General features: G+C 39.7%; 1 protein-coding gene and 1 long non-coding RNA gene across 5 annotated transcripts in view; one reads left to right on the top strand and one right to left on the bottom strand.

The window, feature by feature from the left end:
• The window catches only part of LOC109201252 (coxsackievirus and adenovirus receptor), a 98483-nt gene extending 88657 nt beyond the window's left edge, over positions 1-9826 (top strand). The window contains exon 2 of one of the 3 annotated variants that reach the window (XM_019356868.2): positions 9185-9826. In XM_019356868.2, the coding sequence (XP_019212413.1) occupies positions 9185-9549 (365 nt within the window). In that variant the 3' untranslated portion in view covers positions 9550-9826. Of the gene's footprint in view, positions 1-570; positions 2712-9184 lie in introns of those variants that run through there. The other 2 variants (XM_019356869.2, XM_019356867.2) reach the window with 2 other exon arrangements.
• A 5294-nt stretch (positions 9827-15120) lies between these two features.
• Positions 15121-20604, bottom strand: LOC109201271 (uncharacterized). 2 transcript variants are annotated; one of them, XR_003218909.1, is made up of 3 exons: positions 20470-20604; positions 16207-17050; positions 15121-15661 (listed from the first exon to the last, which is right to left on the bottom strand). It is a non-coding gene; the product is annotated as an uncharacterized LOC109201271 (long non-coding RNA). The 2 variants fall into 2 exon arrangements; XR_003218908.1 differs by having other exon boundaries at positions 15121-16284; positions 16979-17050.
• Positions 20605-21791: the final 1187 nt, after the last annotated feature.

Below are 21791 nucleotides of genomic sequence, written 5' to 3'. Positions count from 1 at the left end.
GACCATATAAAGGCCTTTGCAGGTGTTTTGAGTTAATTAGCTGATTAAAGTGTGGCACCAGGTGGCTTCATCATTGAACCTTTTCTTTTCTGAGATACTGAATTTGGGCTTTTCATTTGTTGCCAGTTATAATCATCAAAATTAAAATAAATAAACACTTTAAATGTATATCAGTCTGTGTGGAAGGAATGTATACATTATACAACTTTCACTTTTTGAATGGAATTAGTGAAATAAATCAACTTGTTGATGATATTCTAATTATATGACCAGCACCTGTAAATGGGCTAGATATAAAACACACTGATGTTTCACCCAAACAGAAACAGTCCTAAAATAAGCTGATGGTAAAACTGCTCAGGTCATGTGTTCAGTTTAATTTACCAATCATGATCACAGCAGATGAAAAGAGAGCCACCTTTGTGATAATGAAAACTGTGAATTTCAGCACAGGTCACTAACCCCAATAAATGTCATGTCCTCGTACTCCCCTATGGTCTCGTTGAGCTCAGCGATCTCTGTCTGACTGGCTGCTGCTGCAGTTACTTTAACCTCTCTGCTCTGTGTCAGACCAGAGAATCATCACAGCGGAGCCGGGACAGACGGTCATTCTGCCATGTCGAGCTCCAAACAACGACATCATCGGTGTAGAGTGGAGCAGAGCTGATCTGCAACCAGAACACATCTTTCTTCACCACGATGACACGTTTGATCCAGTAAACGAGCGTCCGTATTTTGACAACCGGATGGACCTGCAGGACAGACAGATGGAGGACGGAGACGTGTCTTTGGTCCTGCAGAAAGTGACGTCTGCTGACACTGGAGTGTACGAGTGTCACGTCTTCATGAGAGGAACAGACCCCAGGAAGAGAGCTAATCCGGACGGTGACCCCATCTGCATCATCCAGCTGAGGGTCAATGATGCAGAAAACCGAATAAACGTTTGAGTGAAATATAAATAAGTCAAAGCCAAATGTGAATTAGCTGACTTAACAGCACACTCATAAAGACTGTGAACCACTGAGATATAGATATTTACACGTGACTGACTCGGACCCACCACCTCAACTCCACGTTTGAATAGTGAAACAGTCTTAATGACTTACACAAACACATTAATGTTACAACAGCTCCCACTTACCAGTTATCCTTAACCTGTTCATTTATTTCTTAATCTTTATTTTGATCATATGAGGACTTTGGGGTCTGCTTCGGAGACTACAGGAAAAGCAAAGAACCAGTTCAAACTGAAAAATCTAATCTGATCACAATCAGTCAACAGTGAGGCGGTGTGGCGTTTGTTAGTGCCTCACACCACAAGCTTTGTTAAAAAGAAAATACTTTAAAAATAAAGTAAATTGTATTTTTCTCCTCACTTAACGTTTACTAGTAAGTCCAGCATATTTAATTCGCACGAGACTGCATGAAAACAATCAAGTTAAATAAACAGGACTTTGAATTTTAGTGTGTACATCCATCCCACATGATCTGCATGTGGTGATCTAACAAAGTTAGCAATAACCAAGTGACACACAAACACCTGGTAAAACACTAAGGTGCTTTCATTTGATTTCATAACTTGTTGTCTACTCAGGTTGTTGTCTGTGTATTTTCAAATAATCACACATTGTTTGACATCTATGGGAAATATCTGCTGTAATGTCTGAGTCTCTCTGCTGGACTTTACTGTCTGTCTGCCTCCTGTTGGTCTCTACACGTGAGACTGAACTCTTTTTAGATCAGATAGGAGTTCTGTGAACATTCGCTACATAAACATGCTCTGAAACATTTTGCAACATGTCTGAAATGGTGATGTCCACTGAGCTTTGTTGCTGCATTTCTGTACATATGTGAGGATGTATTTATTTCAAAGATCCTGCACAGTTTCTACTTTTATATTTATATACACGATTAAAAAAATAATTATTACTTGCATGTATATATCTTGGGTTTATGTTTTTATATTTTTAGAATCAAATTTATTATATCGTATTAGTTTGATAGTGAGTTGTGCACTAACTGGTGGATGGTTTTTTTTTTGTATTGTATTCTGTCTCAAGTGGTCATTGAGTCGTGGCTCAACTAGAACTGATCTTGGGGCTTTTCCACAGAGCAGGTAAAACGGGTTTTGGTAACCATCAGGTGAGGGTTTGTTCCCAGAATAGAGACCATTATTTCTTCAGCCAACGACAGGGAATTTTTAAAAGATTCCTGGTTTGTCTTCTTCATTTTCTCATACCAAAGTCTGGCATGTGGCGTAGCAGATCTTGCCTGATATCAGAAGCTGAACTAGGTGTGGGATGGTTAGGAATACCAGGTGTCTTAAGTTTTGAGGAAACTGTTGTTGCAGTTTGGTGATAAATTAAATAAATTTAATGACATTCAATTGGATGTCAAATTGTATGTTTACAGGTTTAAAAGTATGGGTCAGATCAGTTTTTGGATGACAAGCCTCATCTACACTCTTTTATTAACTCTGTGGATAATAAAGCAGCTGTCAGACTCTCAGTCTTACACTGACATTACACAGCAAATACAGTTTAATTAAAACTTTATGAGACTTGAAACACTTCTTCCTGTGTCATGGCCTCTCACACTTGTGGAACTGGCCATAACCTAATAAACGCCATCCTGGAACAAACTCACACCTGATGGTTTTGCAAAACTCTAATTGCCAAGGTCCTGCACAGTTTCTACTTTTATATTTATATGCACGATTAAAAAAATAAATTTTTCTTGCATGTATATATCTTAGGTTCTTTTTATGTTTTATATTTTTATATAAAACATAATACGATATTTATATCATATTAGTTTGATGGTGAGTTAATGCACCGTTGTGCACTAATTTGGTGTATGTTCTGAAAGATGATTAAGTTTGTATACTATTGTATTGTATTCTGTTTTATCTCAACTGGCCATTGAGCTGTGGCTCAACTAGAACTGATCTTGGATCTTTTCCAGAGAGCACATGAAACTGGTTTTGCTAACCGTCAGGTGAGGGTCTGTTCCAAGAATAGAGATGATTAAAATTCAGCCAGTGGTTTTTTTTTTGACTCCGGGTTGGCATTTTCTATTTCCTCATACCAATGTTTGTCATGCTCAGCTGATCTTTAACGACTGCGATTTGTGATTTGGTGCTGTAGAAATAAACTGAATGAAATTGATTTGGATGCATTTTAAATGTTTACACCTTTGAAGGTATGGGTCAAACCAGCTGAATATGCCAAACAAACCTGCTCTGGATCAGGTTACCGTATTTTCTGCACTATAAGGCGCACTTAAAATCCTTTAATTTTCTCAAAAATCGACAGTGTGCCTTATAATCCGGTGCGCCTTATGTATGAATTCAGGTTGTGCTTACTGATCTCAAATCGATTTTATTTGGCACACGGCGCTCAAAAATCTGTCAAAAAATGTTTTAGTACGGCTTTGGTAAGCTACAAAGCCGTACCACTTGTCAGGGCATTACTACTACCGTAGTCAGGAGTCTTGCGGACTCGGAGTAATCTGGGTTCAAAACCTCCCCGAAACCGGAAGTGACGTCATTTTCGCGGAAAATGTAGTTTTTTACTTGTAGGCCTTATAAGCCTTTACTGGTGTTTTTAAAAGTCGTGTTTGACTTTATGCTTTTCTGAATAGTTTCTGGGATCCTTATAACTGAATTTGCACTGCTTTAAATTGTTTATTTTTATGCACATACTTTTTTCTCTGCAAATTTGCACTATAGGATTGTTTTTTGTTTTTTCTGCAGTTTATAAAAATTGGTGTATCTCAAAAATAAAACTATGAAGACACTCAAACTAAATTTCCTGTTGTTGTAAACTATTTTTTGCAACTTTTTTGTATTTAAAGTTTTGAGGGATAAACCTCTTAAATTTCTCTAAGTAGAAATATATGTAAAAAACAAAACACAAATGATTTTCAAATCTTTTGTAGTTTATTGCACTTTTTTGCAATTTATGTAGTTACTATGGACTTAATGCATACATATTATTAAAATTTGGGCTATAACAGTTGTATTGATGTATAGCAACTTGAAATGCTCCCAAAAATGGCTCCACAGCATGTAAAAATATAAAGTAAGCTCTGGCATTCTTGGTTCTATGGTAGATCTTAAAGGGTTAACATTCAGGCATCCATGACAACAGAATCTATTAAATTTAATGAGGTTTGAAGTTAGCAGGAAGTTAGCTTGTTAGTTTCCACCTAAACATGATATACCATGCTCTGACTGAGAGACTTTTGTAGCGTTACTGAAGTTGGACTAGCTGGTATATAATGATGTGCTACGTGATTGCTAGCAACACAGCTATGTTAGCATAACATAAACTCAGTGAAGCTAGAGAATGAACGCTAACTTTGTTCCACTCGATAAAAGTTAACGTGAGGGTTCCCAATGGTTAAGGACAAATGCAATCGCATGGCAGGATGCTGTAAACGGACCAAACTTCAATCAGGAGAACAACTGAGATAATCTAGCGACAATATGAGGTTAGTCATTAATATACTGCAACAACATGGGAATAGAACAGCTGCAAGAGAATTCAGCATTAATGAATGAATGGTATGGAAGTGGAGGAAGCAAGAAGAATGAGTTGAGTAAAGTTTGACTTATCTGACTGTTTCGTTTCGCTTAATTCACCTTATGATGCAAAAAATGCGGTATTTGTTTAGTTTAATTTACCAATCATGATCCGAGCCTGTGAAAAGAGAGCCACATTTGTGACAATGAGAACTGTGACTTTAACTTCAACACAGGTCATTAACCCCATAAATGCCTTGTACTCCCCTCTTGTCCAGAATAATGTAAACATTTTTCAAAGGTATTGTGGACTGGGGACACATGAGCACTTGAAGTACTTGAATTATATTTTCATGGTATTGTTTAAGTGAAATGCTACTTATTTTTCTACTACTATACACTGACTTCGGTCAGTGATAAATATATGTTGTAACCTGCTGAACTATTTATATGTACAATATCTACAGATTTCAAAAGCTTTGAGACAATGAACAACAAAAATGTCATGGTACTGGGTCGTGTGACGCAGTATGTGGGTTTTTAATGTATCATTTTGTATTCATTGGTGTTCTAGTTTCAGTTTGGCTCATCTGGTTAATTTCCAGGTTGCTGTTTAGTCCTTTGTTTCTTAAATTCCTTTTGTCATCTCCCCCTGTACTCAGTCTCCCTGGTTCGTGCGCCTACCTGTCATGTGTCATGTCTGTGTGGCTCTTGTTGTCAAGTTCGTTTCATGTCTATGTCTCCATGTTTCCTGTTTTACTTTGAAAGAGTCTGGTGTTCTTTGTTCACTGCATTTAGTGTTACTCTCCCCTGTGTTGTCATTATGTTTCATTCTAGTCAGCTGTGTCTTCATGTGTCTCCACTTCCCCTGATCACCTCATGTGTGTATTTAGTCCTCAGTCTTTCAGTGTTCAGTGTCACGTCGTCTGTGTTATCTCCCCTACCCCTTGTCACGGTTTCCCAGTCATTGTATGTTGTTTAGTCATAGTATAAAATCACAGTAAGAGTCATAGTTTCCCAGTCTATGTTCAGGTTTTCCCTCAGTTACTTTGTTGTTTTTTTTCCGTGAGTTTTCAGCCCTAAATAAAGGCTCGCCTTTCGTTAAGTCCAGTTTTGTCTCCTTGCCTCTGTCTGCTCTTGGGTCATCTACTCACACCACACGGTCTGCCCTGGCAGTCTGTGACAAAAACATCATTACTCTCACTTAAATCTGTATTTCTGTCTTACACAATTGCAAAACTGGGCTTCCAATCAACACAATGAGCAAGTGACACGCACACACACTAGTTTGAAATCTAATTTAACACAGCATTTAAAATCATGCTGCTGGACCCTTACTACAATACCACAATAGTAAAGACATCATTATTTAAAAAAATAAAGAACATGTGTCTCCAAAAGGTGATTCTGTTCATCTGGATGTAGCGTTTTTGTGGGAGAAACGTTTCTCCCACAAAAAAACAAACCAAAAAAACGCTACGTCCAGATGAACAGAATCAACTTTTGGAGATTTACTTTCCTTGATGATTGAGAATGCATCAAGAAGATAAAGAAAATGTGCATAAAATGGCACGTAGCAGACTAATACCCTCAAGCAGATGCACTCAGTTTATGTTCAAAACTGTGAGCTTTCCCCAACTTTAGTCAGTCAGAGACGTATTGTTGATGTCTGTGGCACTATGGCGAATGTCAATCATTCGCCAAAGGACTCAAAATTGTATATCTCAACTGCAAATTATCCAATATGTCCCAAACTTTCATGTGCAATTCACATGAAATTTTGACTGGTGTGTCCAAGGACGATACATAATCGCATGCCATAAAGTTAGTGGGAATCTTTACCGCCACACACCTCCTGGACACAGTAGGCATCCAATCACCATCCCACGCTCAAGACAACCACATGATCATGTGACTCAACAACACTCCCGTGTTGTGTCTCTTCTAAACCGCACATGCTCAGATGTGCACCAGGGTGCGAGGACCCGCTCATCACTGCTTGTAGCTTAATATAAAATGTGTTTCTTATAGTTTTGTCGTTTCTTTTGGTGCATTTTAATGTTATGTTCTGTAAAAGGGATTATCAAAATCATGTATAAAACTTATAAAAAAATAATATTAAATACTTTTTTTTTCAGGGCAGCATGGTGGCACGGTGGTTAGCACTGTTGCTGCACAGCAAGAAGGTCCTTAGTTCAATTCCACCATCAGGCCGGGGTCTTTCTGTGTGGAGTTTGTATGTTCTCCCCGTGTTTGCGTGGGTTCCCTCCGGGTACTCTGGCTTCCTCCCACCGTCCAAAGACATGCAGCTTGTGGGGATAGGTTAATTGGATAATCCAAATTGCCACTAGGTGTAAATGTGCGAGTGAATTTGAGTGTGAATGGCGACCTGTCCAGGGCGTACCCCGCCTCTCGCCCTATGACAGCTGGGATAGGCTCCAGCGCCCCCCACGACCCTGGAAAGGATAAGCGGGTGGATGGATGGACTTTTTTTTTTTTTCAAATCTTACTTTAAATTGGAAAACAATGTAACATAAGAACTGTTTCATGAAATGAGTTATTGGCCTTCACTGCTGTTGTTGCACTGTGGAGTCAAAATGAACTCCCCGCCCCTCATAAATGTGAAGTTTGTCAGACACTGAAAGCTCGTGTTAACGTACTGAGTGAGAGTTGTCGTCCTGTTTTTGTTTGTTCCTGTTTATTATCAGGCCTTCAGGCAACACTGCATTAAAAGCAGAGCTGGTTGTGTAGTGCAAAACAGTGGGTGCTAATAAGATTATAATCGATTTAAATCAAATATAATTTGAGATGGAAATGAAATGCTGAGTGTCCTGATAAACAAGTCCCCAGAAAAGGAGTTTGACTTTCTGAGCCAACACACAGTTCAGGCCTCGGGGCTCAGCTGTGAAACACTTCAGTTACTCTGACTCCACCTCTGTCAGAAACCAGTCAGAGCAAGCTGCCGAAAACACCCACCCAACCAACCCACACCACCTCACACGCGCCTGGTAAAAAACTCAGTTACTTTCACTTTATTTAATAACATGTTGTCTAGTCAGGTTTTAATATCTGGCATTCTCAAACAATTGAACCATCGTTGGACATCTGTGTGAAATGTCTGTTGTAACGTCTGCATCTCTCTGCTGGACTTTACTGTCTGTCGGCCTCCTGCTCGTCTCTGCAGGTGAGATTAAATTCTTTTTGAATCAAACTGTTTTAAATCACTCTGTATTAGTGCAACATTCCTGGAATTGAGATTTCCACTGAGCTTTATTGGTGTATTTATGTGGATATGTAGAAATATATGTATTTCTTCGATCCTGAGATTCATTATATTGTATTAAACTTTCTACTAAATTAAAACTTTGTCTGCTGCACTTTTCTGAGTTTTCATCTGACTCTTGTTATAAGTTTTTCAATTTTGTTCATAAGAACAATGAATGTCGAAGGTCACATTTGATCTTTACGCCCTGACAGAAGTTGGTGTAAATCTGTTATAAATCAGTTCTTCCATGAAAGCCGGCTCAGTGTAAGAGCAGAGGCAGCTCCTTTTCCTTTTCAATTTCTTCTTTCATTAACTCTGTGGATAATAAGGCAGTCTGTTACCTTACACTTGTGTTATACACAGCAGACACCCTTTAATTAAAAAACAAAAAAAACCACCCACGGTGACACTTTAAAGACTTCACCAAAACCAACCAGGAAATATTTGTCAACCTAACAAATGCTAAAATACAGGTTTCTGAATACAGGCGTAAGAAGATATATTAAACTATGTCCACACGATGAAGTGTAATCAGTAAATTAGATAGAATTTAATTTAATGATTGTTGTTGAGGAGCATTAGGTGAGGGCTAGTTCTTTTAGGTTCAGCAGCTAACAAGATGGTGTATCAGTCAGGATACAGGAAGGAGGACAACAGGCATCCGCTTTGCTGTATTGTCACCACCAGCTCTTTTATTGCCACCTAGATGCTCAGTGTTGCCAGGAGTTTATAGTCATGAACTTAACACTCGGAGGATCACCACAAAGGATGGCAAACAGGAACACAGCTTACACGAGGAGGTAAAAAAACAGAACTAACCCGGAAATACAATCTCCCCTTCTGGAGTAGCAGCGCAGTACCTCAAACTTCTGCCTACGTCATTTCCCACAACTCCACCTCAAAAAATATCGCAGGAACATAAATCTCAGAGCCTTTTATACAATGATTTAATGCTTTATATTTTCAAGTAAAAGATGGTAAATAAAATCAAAGACTTCTGAGCAACTTCTCAACATGTATCCAGAACAGATATCTGAAAAGGAAAATTTTGAGCCCAGACATGTGAAACCTTGATCATAACAGAGTGTGGTGCAGGAGTTTAGCTTAATCCTGCATTTGGTAAAGTTAAAGTTGATTAGAGGAAAATGCTGAATGTTAGTGAAAACTCCAATGTCATACATGTTCAGATGGAGGTGCTGCTCTTCTTTCTGGGCCCAGAACAGTCAGGGACAATGATATTCGTTGACTGAATTCAGTGCGGATCATATTTTGTTAGACTTCCAGCTGATGGTAAACCTCCTCGTACTCCCCTCTGCTCTAGTTTAGCAGAGCTCAGCGATCTCTGTCTGACTGGCTGCTGCTGCAGTTACTTTAACCTCTCTGCTCTGTGTCAGACCAGAAAATCATCACAGCGGAGCCGGGACAGACGGTCATCCTGCCATGTCGAGCTCCAAATAACGACATCATCGGTGTAGAGTGGAGCAGAGCTGACCTGCAACCAGAACAGGTCTTTCTTCACCACGACGACACGTTTGATCCAGTAAACGAGCGTCCGTATTTTGACAACCGGATGGACCTGCAGGACAGACAGATGGAGGACGGAGACGTGTCTTTGGTCCTGCAGAAAGTGACGTCTGCTGACACTGGAACATACGAGTGTCACGTCTTCATGAGAGGAACAGACCCCAGGAAGAGAGCTAATCCGGACGGTGACCCCATCTGCATCATCCAGCTGAGGGTCAATGATGCAGAAAACTGAATAAAAGTTTAAATAATAACTTATTACATAGCTTTAATTTTTTCTTCTTTTTAGTGCTTTTTATTTAAAGTTCTTAATCAGCAGCTGTATTTTGATCATATAACAAGTTTACCATCTGCTTCAAAGAAACTGAAGACTCTAATCTGATCCCTTCAGTCAGTTCCTGGGCAGTGAGATCTTCCTGAGATCCTCAAAGTTAAATTGTGATCTTTTTTTAAATGTAGAAGGTTCGCTGGATAGTTTTGTGATGGAAGGAATGATAGGAAAATATTTCATCATAAAACTGTTGGTGAGGTGAAACTGAACTTTGAATCACACAAGTCTGTTTTAACGTCTTTGTTAAAGAAGCTAAACATACGGGTTGGGTCTTACTGGATGTTGAGCTGGAATTGTACAGGAAATATGTCGGAAATGATTGACATGCGATAATAATGTAACAAGATCAGCCTGAGGCTACAACTCAGCTGCTGTTTGTCTCTGTGTAGTCTTCAATCTGTGTCGCCTGGAGCTGCTTTTTTGGTTTCTATAGAGCTGGATCAGTAGGTTTGCAGGTAGATCTATACAGGAACATGATCACCGGCTGCAAACACTGATAAGAACAGAGGCGTTCCACCACAGTACAATCATTTTCAGTAGCTGAATCACCCGCACAACATTTATTATTTACTGACTGCCAGGGACTGAAAAAAAAAAAAAAAAACATGAGAGGGAAGCAGTTCAAGTAGAGAATCAGATAAAGACGCGACAATGGAAGTGAAACTAGTCAGTCCCAGCCTGTTATTTAATGACATTCAGAATATGCCCGCTGACATCAGGAGTAATGAGTTACCTTGACTCAAAGCTGCTGAACCACATTCCTGTATGTTATTATATGTACTCAAGCGTGACAATTATTTTATGTTTTTGCAATATGCACGCCTGTTCCTCCTGTCAGTCAGGTCTCTGGGATATTAAACCCAAGCACAAGAGAGAGCAGAAGAAATGTTACAAAAACATTGATGAATGGTGGTCCTGTTTATAAGAGCGAGCTCACAGAGTATAAATCTGACCTCTGACCTCCCGAGGGCCTCAAACTCCAGCTGGTTCATTTGTCTTAAGCTCATTTGTTGAAACTGATTCACATTTTCTTGGTGTTTGACAGAGAAAACCTGCAGCAGAGCTTCTGTCCATCCATCTGATTCACATGCAGTGATCTTCACGTTATTGAAGCCGTTTGAAAAAGAAAGAAAATCACTAAATAAATGCTGGAAACTCTCCACATGGCAGACATACTTCTCTGTCAGTGCTGCTCCCTTTACGTCTCTCTTTCAATTCAAATGTAAATATGAATTGAAATTCAATGTAAAACAAAATCTTATTCATTATTTTAAACCAATAATCACTTTTTACAAATCTGCTACTTTTTAAGCAGATTCAGTCAAACACGTTGGTTTTGAGAGGAAACAGCAAACACTTGAAATGAGAGGTCAGCTGTCATGATGCGGCTGTGTGCAGGCAGGAAAGGACCCAATCGCAGACTACAGGGAGGCGAGAAAGTGAACTCAAAAGGGAGCTTTATTGCTGACACAAGGGGAAAATGGTACTAAACTAAACTGGGAAAATATAAACTAAACACAAGAAAACACACAGCCATAGATGAGGGAGATCGCAACAACAAGCACAAGAAGACACGGACACTAAATACAAGAGGGATAACGAGGGAAGTGAGGACACACAAGGAACACAGCTGACACAAATTACCTAGACGCCAAAGGGGAAGCACAACAAGACACACCAAACATTGAAACACGACCTTCATGGATCAGGGAACACGAGGGAGAGAGAGTGCATACGTGACAGGCTGGGGAAACATAGACAAACATGACAGAGTGAAACACAAGGAGGAGAAACAAGGCACAAGAACAGACCCAAATACAAAACATAGACACACGAGGGGGACACAGAGGGCAAAGACACAATCCAATAAAACTAAACATAACAACCTAGGGAGTATAGAATAAACTTTAGACTAACAAGGTGGACTCAAACCATAAATCAAAATGACAAAACACAAGAAAACTCAAGTTAAATGATCCAGGATTGTGACATCAGCGGTAAAGACTTGATTATACTCCACAGACAGTGGCGGAGTGCTCATTCTGCAAATGTGAACTGAAAGAGTGTTTTCCCTGGTTCACTGAAGTCAAACAGAGGCTCTGTGAAACTCAGTGTATTATTGTAGAGTCTGTATGTATTTTTGTAGGGTCTACACTACAATCGGAAGCAACTTGAGGTGACTGTTGTTGTGATTTGGTGCTATATAAATAAAATTGAACTCAATTAATCTCATGCTTTAAGTTTCCCTTTAAGTTTGTTACTTTCCTGTGCAGCTATAGATGAAGATTGTTTGTTTGTTTGTTTGTTTGTTTGTTTGTTTGTTTGTTTGGTTTAGCAGAGAAAACATGATGGCAGACTAAAGACCAGCACAAAGCGCTTTGTATTCTTGTCTTAATGCACAGAAACTCACATTTTGTCCATGAAAGGCCATAAAATGGTTTAAAAAAAGTCTATTGATTATTTGCACAGCACATTGTTATAATGATGAGGAATGAATAAGTTATTGCTAATTTTACAATGAACTGATCATTTTAGAAATTCAAATATTTACCATGTAATGCACCAGTGTCATCAATAGATGGCAGCAGATTTTAAATGCTTCACAGCTTTCAGACTGGAGTTTCTGCTGAGCAGCAGCGAGATGACAAATGACATTCAGGTTGTCTCACATTTTCATTCTTTTGAAGTTCGTCAGAACCGAAAAGCTCTCAGCTCTCTGTTTTCATCCTAAAGTACTGAGTGAGACCTTATAAACGTCTCATCAGACAGAAAACATTTAAAATACAGAAAACTGTGACAAAAAAGGTAAAGATGAAGAAAATATTTATTTATTACATTTTTTATAATATTTTTGTTTTACATTTCTTTTATTACTAGTTATATAAGGATTTTTTTGTATTTTTATGTTTTTTCATTTATTTGTTAGTTTGTTTTATCAGTAGAATCTTATGAAAGAAACAAAAAGAAAGACCAGAAGCTTGGTTGCAGTTGTTGGACTGGTGGCTCACTCTCATCTGCTGAAACTGTGAACACACAAACACAAAGGGGCAAAATAAGCAGCTGTGCACAGAACCAAAGCTTTCCCTCAGAAACTACAAACATATTTACAATGATCATTATCAGAGGGTTTGAATGAATAAACAGAGGCCTTTATTTCAAAACGCAATTCAGTCAACAATGTCAAAGAATATAACTCCAGAATTTTCACAATAAACATTTGGCAACCAAACTCTCATATATATATATATAGATATATATATATATATATATATATATATATCTATATATAGATATATAGATATATATATGCTTTTAACGTGAAAGAAACCCAACAGGAAATCCCAAAAAGTTGGTTCTGTTCATCTGGACGTAGCGTTTTCAGTGGGAGAAACATTTCGTCACTCATCTGTTACGGCCTCTGGCCTCAGGTGGCCCCGCCTTCCTCTATAGAAATCAGTGTTCCAGGACTCATGAGGGATTGGCTGGCCCCGGACCTATGCCCGCCTCAACTACATGCAGATCAGAGTGTGCCAGACCACTCACACCATTGGCTGCTGCAGGAGCCTTGAAAACGATGGACCAATGACACGGCTGCCTGCATTTACCGGGGAATACAAAAGGCTGGAAGTCCTTCAATCAGTGGCTGCTGCTTAGGACTGAACATGCAGTTTGCCCTTCGTGCTTCCCTCGTCAACCTTTGTTGAACTTGTTCATATTGCTGAACTTTGACAAACCTTGGTGCATGCTTGAACTTAGCCTGATTAGAGCTTTGAGCTGCTAGCTGGCTGTGAGTAGAATATTGTGATGCTGGCTCGCCTTAGTTTACTCTTAGCGTTTATTTTGTGTGCCGCCAGCTTGCCTTAGTTAACCTTTAGCTTTTACTCTTGTCTTTTCTTTTGTCTTTATATAATAATTGTTTGCCCAGCGGTCTGTTGAACAGCCCTGTCGGTTTTCTGTTTAAAGTTTGTTATTAAAACCCTTCTTTACTCAGTATTGTGTTCAGGGCTTGTGTATGTTACTCCTCCCCTGACGCCTAGCAGAGGGGGTCGTAACATAAGTGGGGGCTCGTTCGGGATCCCCCATAGGGGGTCTTTGTTCCTAGGAGGGGGAAGAAAAAAAAATAAAAAGGGGGATGTTTGTTTTAGAGTAGCTTTATCACTTTAGGCGCTATGTCGGCTGCGTTTTGTTTACAGCACTTTATAGATGCCCCATCTATTGAGATTAATAGCTGTCGCAAAAATGATTTGCTGCAAATTGTGGATCACTTTCAGCTGCAGGTCTCAAAAAACCTCCGTAAGTGTGATTTGAAAGCTTTAGTGGTGGACAAGTTGGTGGAAGCTGGTGTGATTCAAGCGCCTGTTTTGCCTGTGGTCTCTGGTGTGCCAAGCCAAGCTGCCGTAGTTGAAGAGGGCCAAAATGGTTCTTGTGGGGATGAGCGGGGAAAAACGCCGCGCACGCTTCCTCGCTATGATCCACTCTCTTCTGGGAGTTCAGAAGGCAGAGAAGGAGCTCGGCTGAAGGTGCGGCTGGCACGTCTCCAATTGGAGGCTGAGGAGAAGGCCCAGAACAGGCGGGCTCAGTTAGAGCTTGAAATAAGAAGGCTGGAGATAGAGGCAGACAAAGCCATTAAGCTGCGAAAGCTTGAGCTGGAGTCTCAGGCTCAAGCCTCATCTGTCTCTGCTGACAATTCCGGTCCCACCTCCTCGTCCGCGTCTGCTTTTAAAATCGATAAGTGCATTTCTTTAGTGCCCACTTTTAGAGAAACTGAGGTTGATACATACTTTGCAGCATTTGAACGTATCGCTGGGGCGTTGCAGTGGCCTAGTGATATTTGGCCTCTTTTGTTACAGTGCAAACTGTCCGGCAAAGCCCAAGAGGTGGTGGCTGCGCTTTCTTTAAAGGACAGTTTAGATTACTCATGTGTTAAAACAGCTGTTTTGCAGGCATATGAGTTAGTCCCCGAAGCCTATAGGCAGAGGTTTCGCCAGCAAAAGAAATTGCCAACCCAAACTTATGTGGAGTTTGCTAGAGAAAAGGGGATTCTCTTTGATAAGTGGTGTTGCTTCAAAAGCGAGTGACTATGACGCTCTGCGCGAATTAGTTTGGTTAGAGGATTTTAAGAAATGCAAGTGACTTCTTCAGTCTCAGCTGACGGCAGGTTTCCTCAATCTTATAAACAGTACATTTGCATAATGACTGAAAATAGCACCACTGAAGGAACAATGTTCTGGGAGGTTTTGTGTATTATGTAATGTCCCCACTTCTTATTTTTAGCTGCCCATCCAAACACAGCAGACTAGATCCAGCCTCCTGCTCATGTTGCTGATACGCTTCCTGATCACTTTAAAGGAACAGTTCAACCTTTTAGGAAACAGATTTATCTTCTTTTTACTAAATGAAAAGCAGCTGTACCTTTGGGTCTGTGAACAGGAGCTCTGACAGCTGATCTGCTGCTGCTGACTCTGTAAAGTCAATGTAGACAAAATCTGAATCTGTATTTACAGTGACAGTCAAAGGTGTGTGGGAGGTGCCACTTCAATAGGAACACCTCTTTAACCCATTGCACTCAAACACAGGCCTGAGCTCTGCTGCTGTGTCAATAAAAGGATCCTACTTGTTTTCAGTGCAGCGGTTAGGAGGTGAAAACAGGTTGACAGGATGTGATGTCATGTGAGTGGTGGTGATGTCAGCAACAGTAATGTTTTTACATGCATGATTCAACAACCGTAGTACGGAAACCCTGACCAAACACCAGAAACCGTCCTCATCAGTCTGAGTAAATGCTGTGAAAGCTCCATCAAAGAAGCACCAACATGCTCAGCAGCAGCAGCTTCTACATAAAACCACAGATTATAAATATCCACCAACTTCCTGCTGAGGAGGAAGACGCTCCGACCTGAAACCACAGAGCTGCGTCTTCATGCTTCGTGTCTCCATCTTAAAAGTTTACTCAGGTTTTCTATCCTATGTTGGGGTTTGGTGACTCCTCCTGAAACTTTTATCACGCTTGCAGCTTCTAAAACGAACAAATACCAAACTGAAGTTAATTCAGAGCATGTGGGCTAAAGTTTGGGAAAAGGCAAGCCTCTCTGTGAAATCTAACATCTGCTGTTAAAGAGGATTTATGGATTACACTCATGTTTTCTGTGTTAACACAACATGAGGGGACTTTAATTTGATCTATGTGAGGTGAAATATGGGTCAGGTTCGCTGCTGTCAGGTGAAACCCAGCTCAGTGTGAACTGTGCTGTCATTGCACTTCAAATCTTTGTGTCTCTGAAACTCTGAGCCTGCACACAGAAGTGCATCCAGATTTCACAGACAGCTGAGCATCATGCATTCACACAGCCAGGATTGAAACTGTCCCTTCTTACTGAAATATTCCTTGTATGACCTTCATGTTCATCTCAGCTGTCAGTGGAAAAGTTTCCTGACACTCATGATAAAATCTTTTTCTGCAAACACAATCACGTGGTGCCAGTCTGCACTTTGAAAGGTTGTCCGAGCACAGAGTTGTTTATTAAAGCGGCGGTTAAAGCTCTGCTGGTCAGTGATCTTTACCTCAGTCTGTGTCCGTCAGTCTGAGCTGCCTGGACTCCGTTCCACCTTTATTTAGTAGAAGAGAAGAGTCTCCTCTCTCTTTCAGAAAACAAACATCACTCAGTCACTGAGAATGAAAATGATTCATATTAAAGGTGCAGAGCCACTGCTTCTAGTATCTGCAGTTTCTTTCCTTCTCTTGTAGCTCTGGTCTCATTATCCTCCATCTGATTCTGTCTGTCAGGCTTTCAGTGCTGTGTGTAGTTTTGTCTTTCACCTTTGTTTTGTCTTTTCTTTTTTATATATTTATTTTTCTCAGCCTGGTTTTGAGCTTTAGTAAAGCTGCATTTCCAGCTTGTCTGTACTAATCAAGACGGTCCAAGCTAACAGCTAACTCAGTCACTTCATTGTTTAAGAGCACCAAAGTATTTGTGGCTTTCGTGACATCACCTCCTTTATCATCCTACAGATATTCCAGATCTGAGCCTCCCCCTGATTCAGGGTCAAACTTCAAGTCTTTCAAGTGGACCAGACTGATAAAACAGTTCTGTAGCTTATTCTATTATAAATAATCAGATTTACTGAAGTATCCACCTCAAAACACACCAACAGGCAGCAGTAGCTTTAAAACATGTGCAGTCTCATCAGTGTGTCCTATCACATGTGCAGGACCAGTCAAAGTGGAGTTTTTAAAGTAAACAAAACATTTACCAGTTTCTAATTTAGACCATGACAAACACCTCAGATTTACTGAGAATCTCAATAAATGAAAGAATTTTGCCTCTCTGCAAACCTTCCAGTAGCCCAGACTGTCCTGTTCCAGCTGTGGCCCTCGAGCCACATGTTTGATGCTTGAGCTGCCTTCCTGTGGAGACAAACAGAGTGAATCACTAAAAACAAACACTGTTATCACAGCAACTTATTTAATGGTGTATTTAATTAATTCATTATGACAGTCCTGGCGTTCCATAGACGCCAACAACTTGTAACAATTTGTGTTTTGGGGTAATTCGTTTAGAGCAGTGTGTCAGCGCAGCTGCATTTTACATAATGTTCAAAAAGCAAATCAAGAAAAAAGTGATGACAGCAGAGGCCTGAAAGATGAAGCTCTGATGGATGAGTAGCTTGTGTTTTTATATGATGAAAATACATGCTAATGCTGTATGTGTAAGTGTGCTATACAGAAGCTCGTTCATTGGAAGCAATTGTTGAATTATGAATTCTTTAAATGATTGCTTTGAGCTTTGTTACAGCGACCCCAAATCAGGATTTGACAGAGCACACTCATATGGAAAGAAATCGAAAAAAACTTATAAAAGACTTGCATCAGCTTTAGCTTGCTTCATATAGTGAATCATATGAAAGTGGCCACTTTCTCATTACTTTCATATATTGTTTTAGGAAGTCTCCAAAACATACAGGTTTCGTTTATATAATTTTTCAAGGGATCTTATATCTGTTTTCACTCTTGTATGCTTTTCATACAAGTTTCACACAAGACAGATACAAACTTTGTAAGATTTATATATATATCTTTTATATGGGCATATTTAAGTGAAGCTGGTTTTTATTAATAGTTAAAGCATTGATATTTATTAAAAAAAAACCTGCGCATGTTCACCTGAATTTTATTGAATAATGGATGATGTGATGTAGCCATGCAGTGTGTGTGTAGTGCTCAAACATCTGCCTCTAGTGGCCATGTAAACAAATATCTGGGTTGATCATGTTCAAATCAGTTTTCCAGTTTGCCCTGATGACAGCAGGGCCTGAGACGACAGAGGAATGTAATAAATCATGTTGGAGTTTTTAATGTGTTTAAAACAGTCATGTACTACTTTGTTCCTTCTCTTCTGATGAAATTCCATCCAGAGGCCCTTTGTAGTTTCTGGTTTCAGTAACATCATTTCTATAAACGCTGAGCATTGAAACCACAACACACAAAACCAGTTTTTTTCAACACTTTACGTTTTTTAGTCCTGATTCACAACGAGTCAGTTAGTGACCACAAATAAAACAATGTCAGATGTGTGAGAGTCAGTAAACGTAGCACTGTCAGGACGTGTTTCACTCTCAACTCTGACATAAAAATAAGGTCTACATGTGTGATGCTTGCTGCTAAATGTACAAAGATTAACCGTGTTTTCACGCAGTACATCATTATGATCCTTCAGGACACGGGCTCAACTAATAAAGTAATGAGATAAACTCACTCTTCAGAAAAAAAAATGCCCATTGACACAGTCACTAAAAGAAGAATCACCAAATAACAATCAAACACAAAGTTCTTAGCAATCATAAAACAGCAGCTCTGACTGGCTGATAGGAAACCACAGCTGCTCTCATACTGCTAAAGAGTCAGCGGAGATAATCGGGCCAGCTGGAGTAATGAAGAAATCCAAAATTCACTTTTTTAAAGGTTTTTGTGATCAGGGACCACCAGCTGTTGGTTCTGGGAGCTGTGCCAGGTGAGGCTGGCAACAGCTAATTATACCTCTCATGAAAAACAGGACTGAATACAGCTGGTGTTCAGATCCTCATAGGAGACATGCTTGTGTTGTGGGAAACAGTCTGTGCCCATCACAATGACCTCCTGATTGTCCTGATACTGAACTCCACTGAAAACAAGTCTCTGCTTTTAAACAGTTGTGACACTTCAATCATTCTGACTCCACCTTTGTCACCACCCACTCAGAGCAAACTGCTAAAAACATCACACCCACACAACACACAAACGTACCTATTATAACACTTAGTTACTTTCATTTTATTTGATAATATGCTGTCAAACAGGTGTTTATCTCTGGTGTCCTCAAATAATCGCACCATCATTGGACGTCTGTGGGAAATGTCTGCTGTAGCTTCTGCGACTCTCTGCTGGACTTTACTGTCTGTCTGCCTCCTGCTCGTCTCTGCAGGTGAGACTCAACTTGTTTTAAATCAAACATGATTTCCCACAATCTTTTTTTTTTTTTTTTTTTTTTTTACATAAGATTCAATTCATGTGGATTTGTTATCCTTCTGTCTACTGAGGACACATGAGCACTTAAAATACTTTGATTCTATTTATACGTCCAGTGTATAAAGATTATAAAAGCTTTAAGGCAATAAACAAGGAAACATACTTCATTACCAACTAAATGTATTTCTGTATTACACGATTGCGAAACTGGACCTCCAATCAGCACAATGAGCTAATCACACACACACACGCAACACACATACCTGGTACAACTCCCTGTTACTCAAACAAGTGCACCCTTGTTAGACATCTATGAAAAATGTCTTCTGTACCTGAACTCTTTCAAACCACACAGAGTCGAATCAACAACTTCCTTTTGTTGATTATAGCTTAAGACACTTTTTACCGCAGTGATTTGTGGTTTGGCCAATGGCAGTGTTTGTTTTTTCTGAAAAAAGGGACCATCACTGCGATTGTGCAATTTGGTCATTATACAAACACCTACCACTTCTATACAATCACTGAGTAAAACACTCACTTAGTTTCACATTATTAAAAAGATGTTATCTACTCAGATTTTTATCTCCCGCATGCTCAAACTATCGCACCATTGTTGGACACGGTACGATAGTGTTGATAGTGATGGTGTTGGAATAGAGAAGTACACTCATTTCTGTGCATGAGTGGGAATATATTTATTTCTGAGATCCTGCACAGTTTCTACGTTTATATTTATATGAATGACAATGAATTGGATGACATATAATGTGTTTATGCCTTTTAAAGATAATCCGCCTCATCTACGCTTCTTTATTAACTCTTTGGACAGTAAAGGCAGCTGTCAGGCTCTCAGCCTGTTATCTTAAACTTACATCGTGCATCAAACACAATGTAACGAAAACTCTGTGACACTTAAAACACTTCTCCCTTGTGTTATGGCCTCTCACACAGTCATAGCCTAATAAAGGCCATCATCTTGACTAGTAAATACAGGAAACAGACATGCTGTCTGCAGATATATATTAGATTAATTTGACACATTGAAACACAATCATTAAATACATCTGAGCAACATTTTGACATGTATCTGGACGTTTTGAACCCAGGCATCCTAAATGCTGGATGAAACTCCAACTACTAAATGGGCTAAACATCTAACATACTGATGTTTCACCCAAACAAAAATAGTCCTAAAACAAGCTAATGGTAAGCAAACTCCTCTGAATCACGTCATGTGTTTAGTTTAATTTACCAATCATGATCGGAGCCGATGAAAAGAGAGCGTGGAAACTTTGAATTTGAGCTTAGCAGAGGTCACTAACCCCATAAATGTCACATCCTCGTACTCCCCTCTGGTCCTGGTTAGCAGAGCTCAGCGATCTCTGCCTGACAGGCTGCTGCTGCAGTTACTTTAACCTCTCTGCTCTGTGTCAGACCAGAGAATCATCACAGCGGAGCCGGGACAGACGGTCATCCTGCCATGTCGAGCTCCAAACAACGACATCATCGGTGTAGAGTGGAGCAGAGCTGACCTGCAACCAGAACAGGTTTTTCTTCACCACGATAAGACATTTGATCCAGTAAACGAGCGTCCGTATTTTGACAACCGGATGGACCTGCAGGACAGACAGATGGAGGACGGAGACGTGTCTTTGGTCCTGCAGAAAGTGACGTCTGCTGACACTGGAGTGTACGAGTGTCACGTCTTCATGAGAGGAACAGACCCCAGGAAGAGAGCTAATCCGGACGGTGACCCCATCTGCATCATCCAGCTGAGGGTCAATGATGCAGAAAACTGAATAAAGGTTTAAATAATAACTTATTACATAGCTTTAATTTTTGGGAAAAGGATGAAAATTTTCCTGATGATGCTCAGACACACAGTCAGCCTTGTGAATTAACAAGAATTAAGTTTAAATCGTGCTTAAATAGTGAAACAGTCTTATTGACTTACACAAACAGATTAATGTTACAACAGCTCCCACTTACCAGTTATCCTTCAGTTCATTTGTTTCTTAATCTTTATTTTGATCATATGAGGACTTTGGGGTCTGCTTCAGAGACTACAGGAAAAGAAAGGAACCAGTTCAAACTGAAAAATCTAATCTGATCACAATCAGTCAACAGTGAGGCGGTGTGGAGTTTGTTAGTGCCTCACACCACAAGCTTAGAAAGAAAATAAATTTGAAAATAAAGTAAATTGTAATTTTCCTCCTCACTTAACACTTACTAGTAAGTCCAACATATTTAATTCACACCAGATTGCATGAAAACAATCAAGTTAAATAAACAGGACTTTCTTTTTCCTTTGAATTTTAGTGTGTACGTCTGTCCCACATTATCAGCATGTGGCGATCTAACAGAGTAAGCAATAACCAAGTGACACACGCACACACCTGGTTAAACACTCAGGTGCTTTCATTTTGTTTAACAACTTCTTGTCTGCTCAGGTTGTTATCTCTGTAATGTCAAATAATCAGACATTGTTGGACATCTATGGGAAATATCTGCTGTAACGTCAGAGTCTCTCTGCTGGACTTTACTGTCTGTCTGCTGCCTGTTGGTCTATACAGGAGAGACTGAACTCTTTTTAAATCAAAGATGATTTCCTGAAGAGTTCTGGAAACATTCATGAGGTAAACGT

Source organism: Oreochromis niloticus, linkage group LG3 (genome assembly GCF_001858045.2).
Source record: "Oreochromis niloticus isolate F11D_XX linkage group LG3, O_niloticus_UMD_NMBU, whole genome shotgun sequence".
NCBI lineage: Eukaryota > Metazoa > Chordata > Actinopteri > Cichliformes > Cichlidae > Oreochromis > Oreochromis niloticus.
The sequence above is the reverse complement of the archived record's forward strand: the minus strand, read 5'-3'. Positions and strand labels throughout refer to the sequence as shown.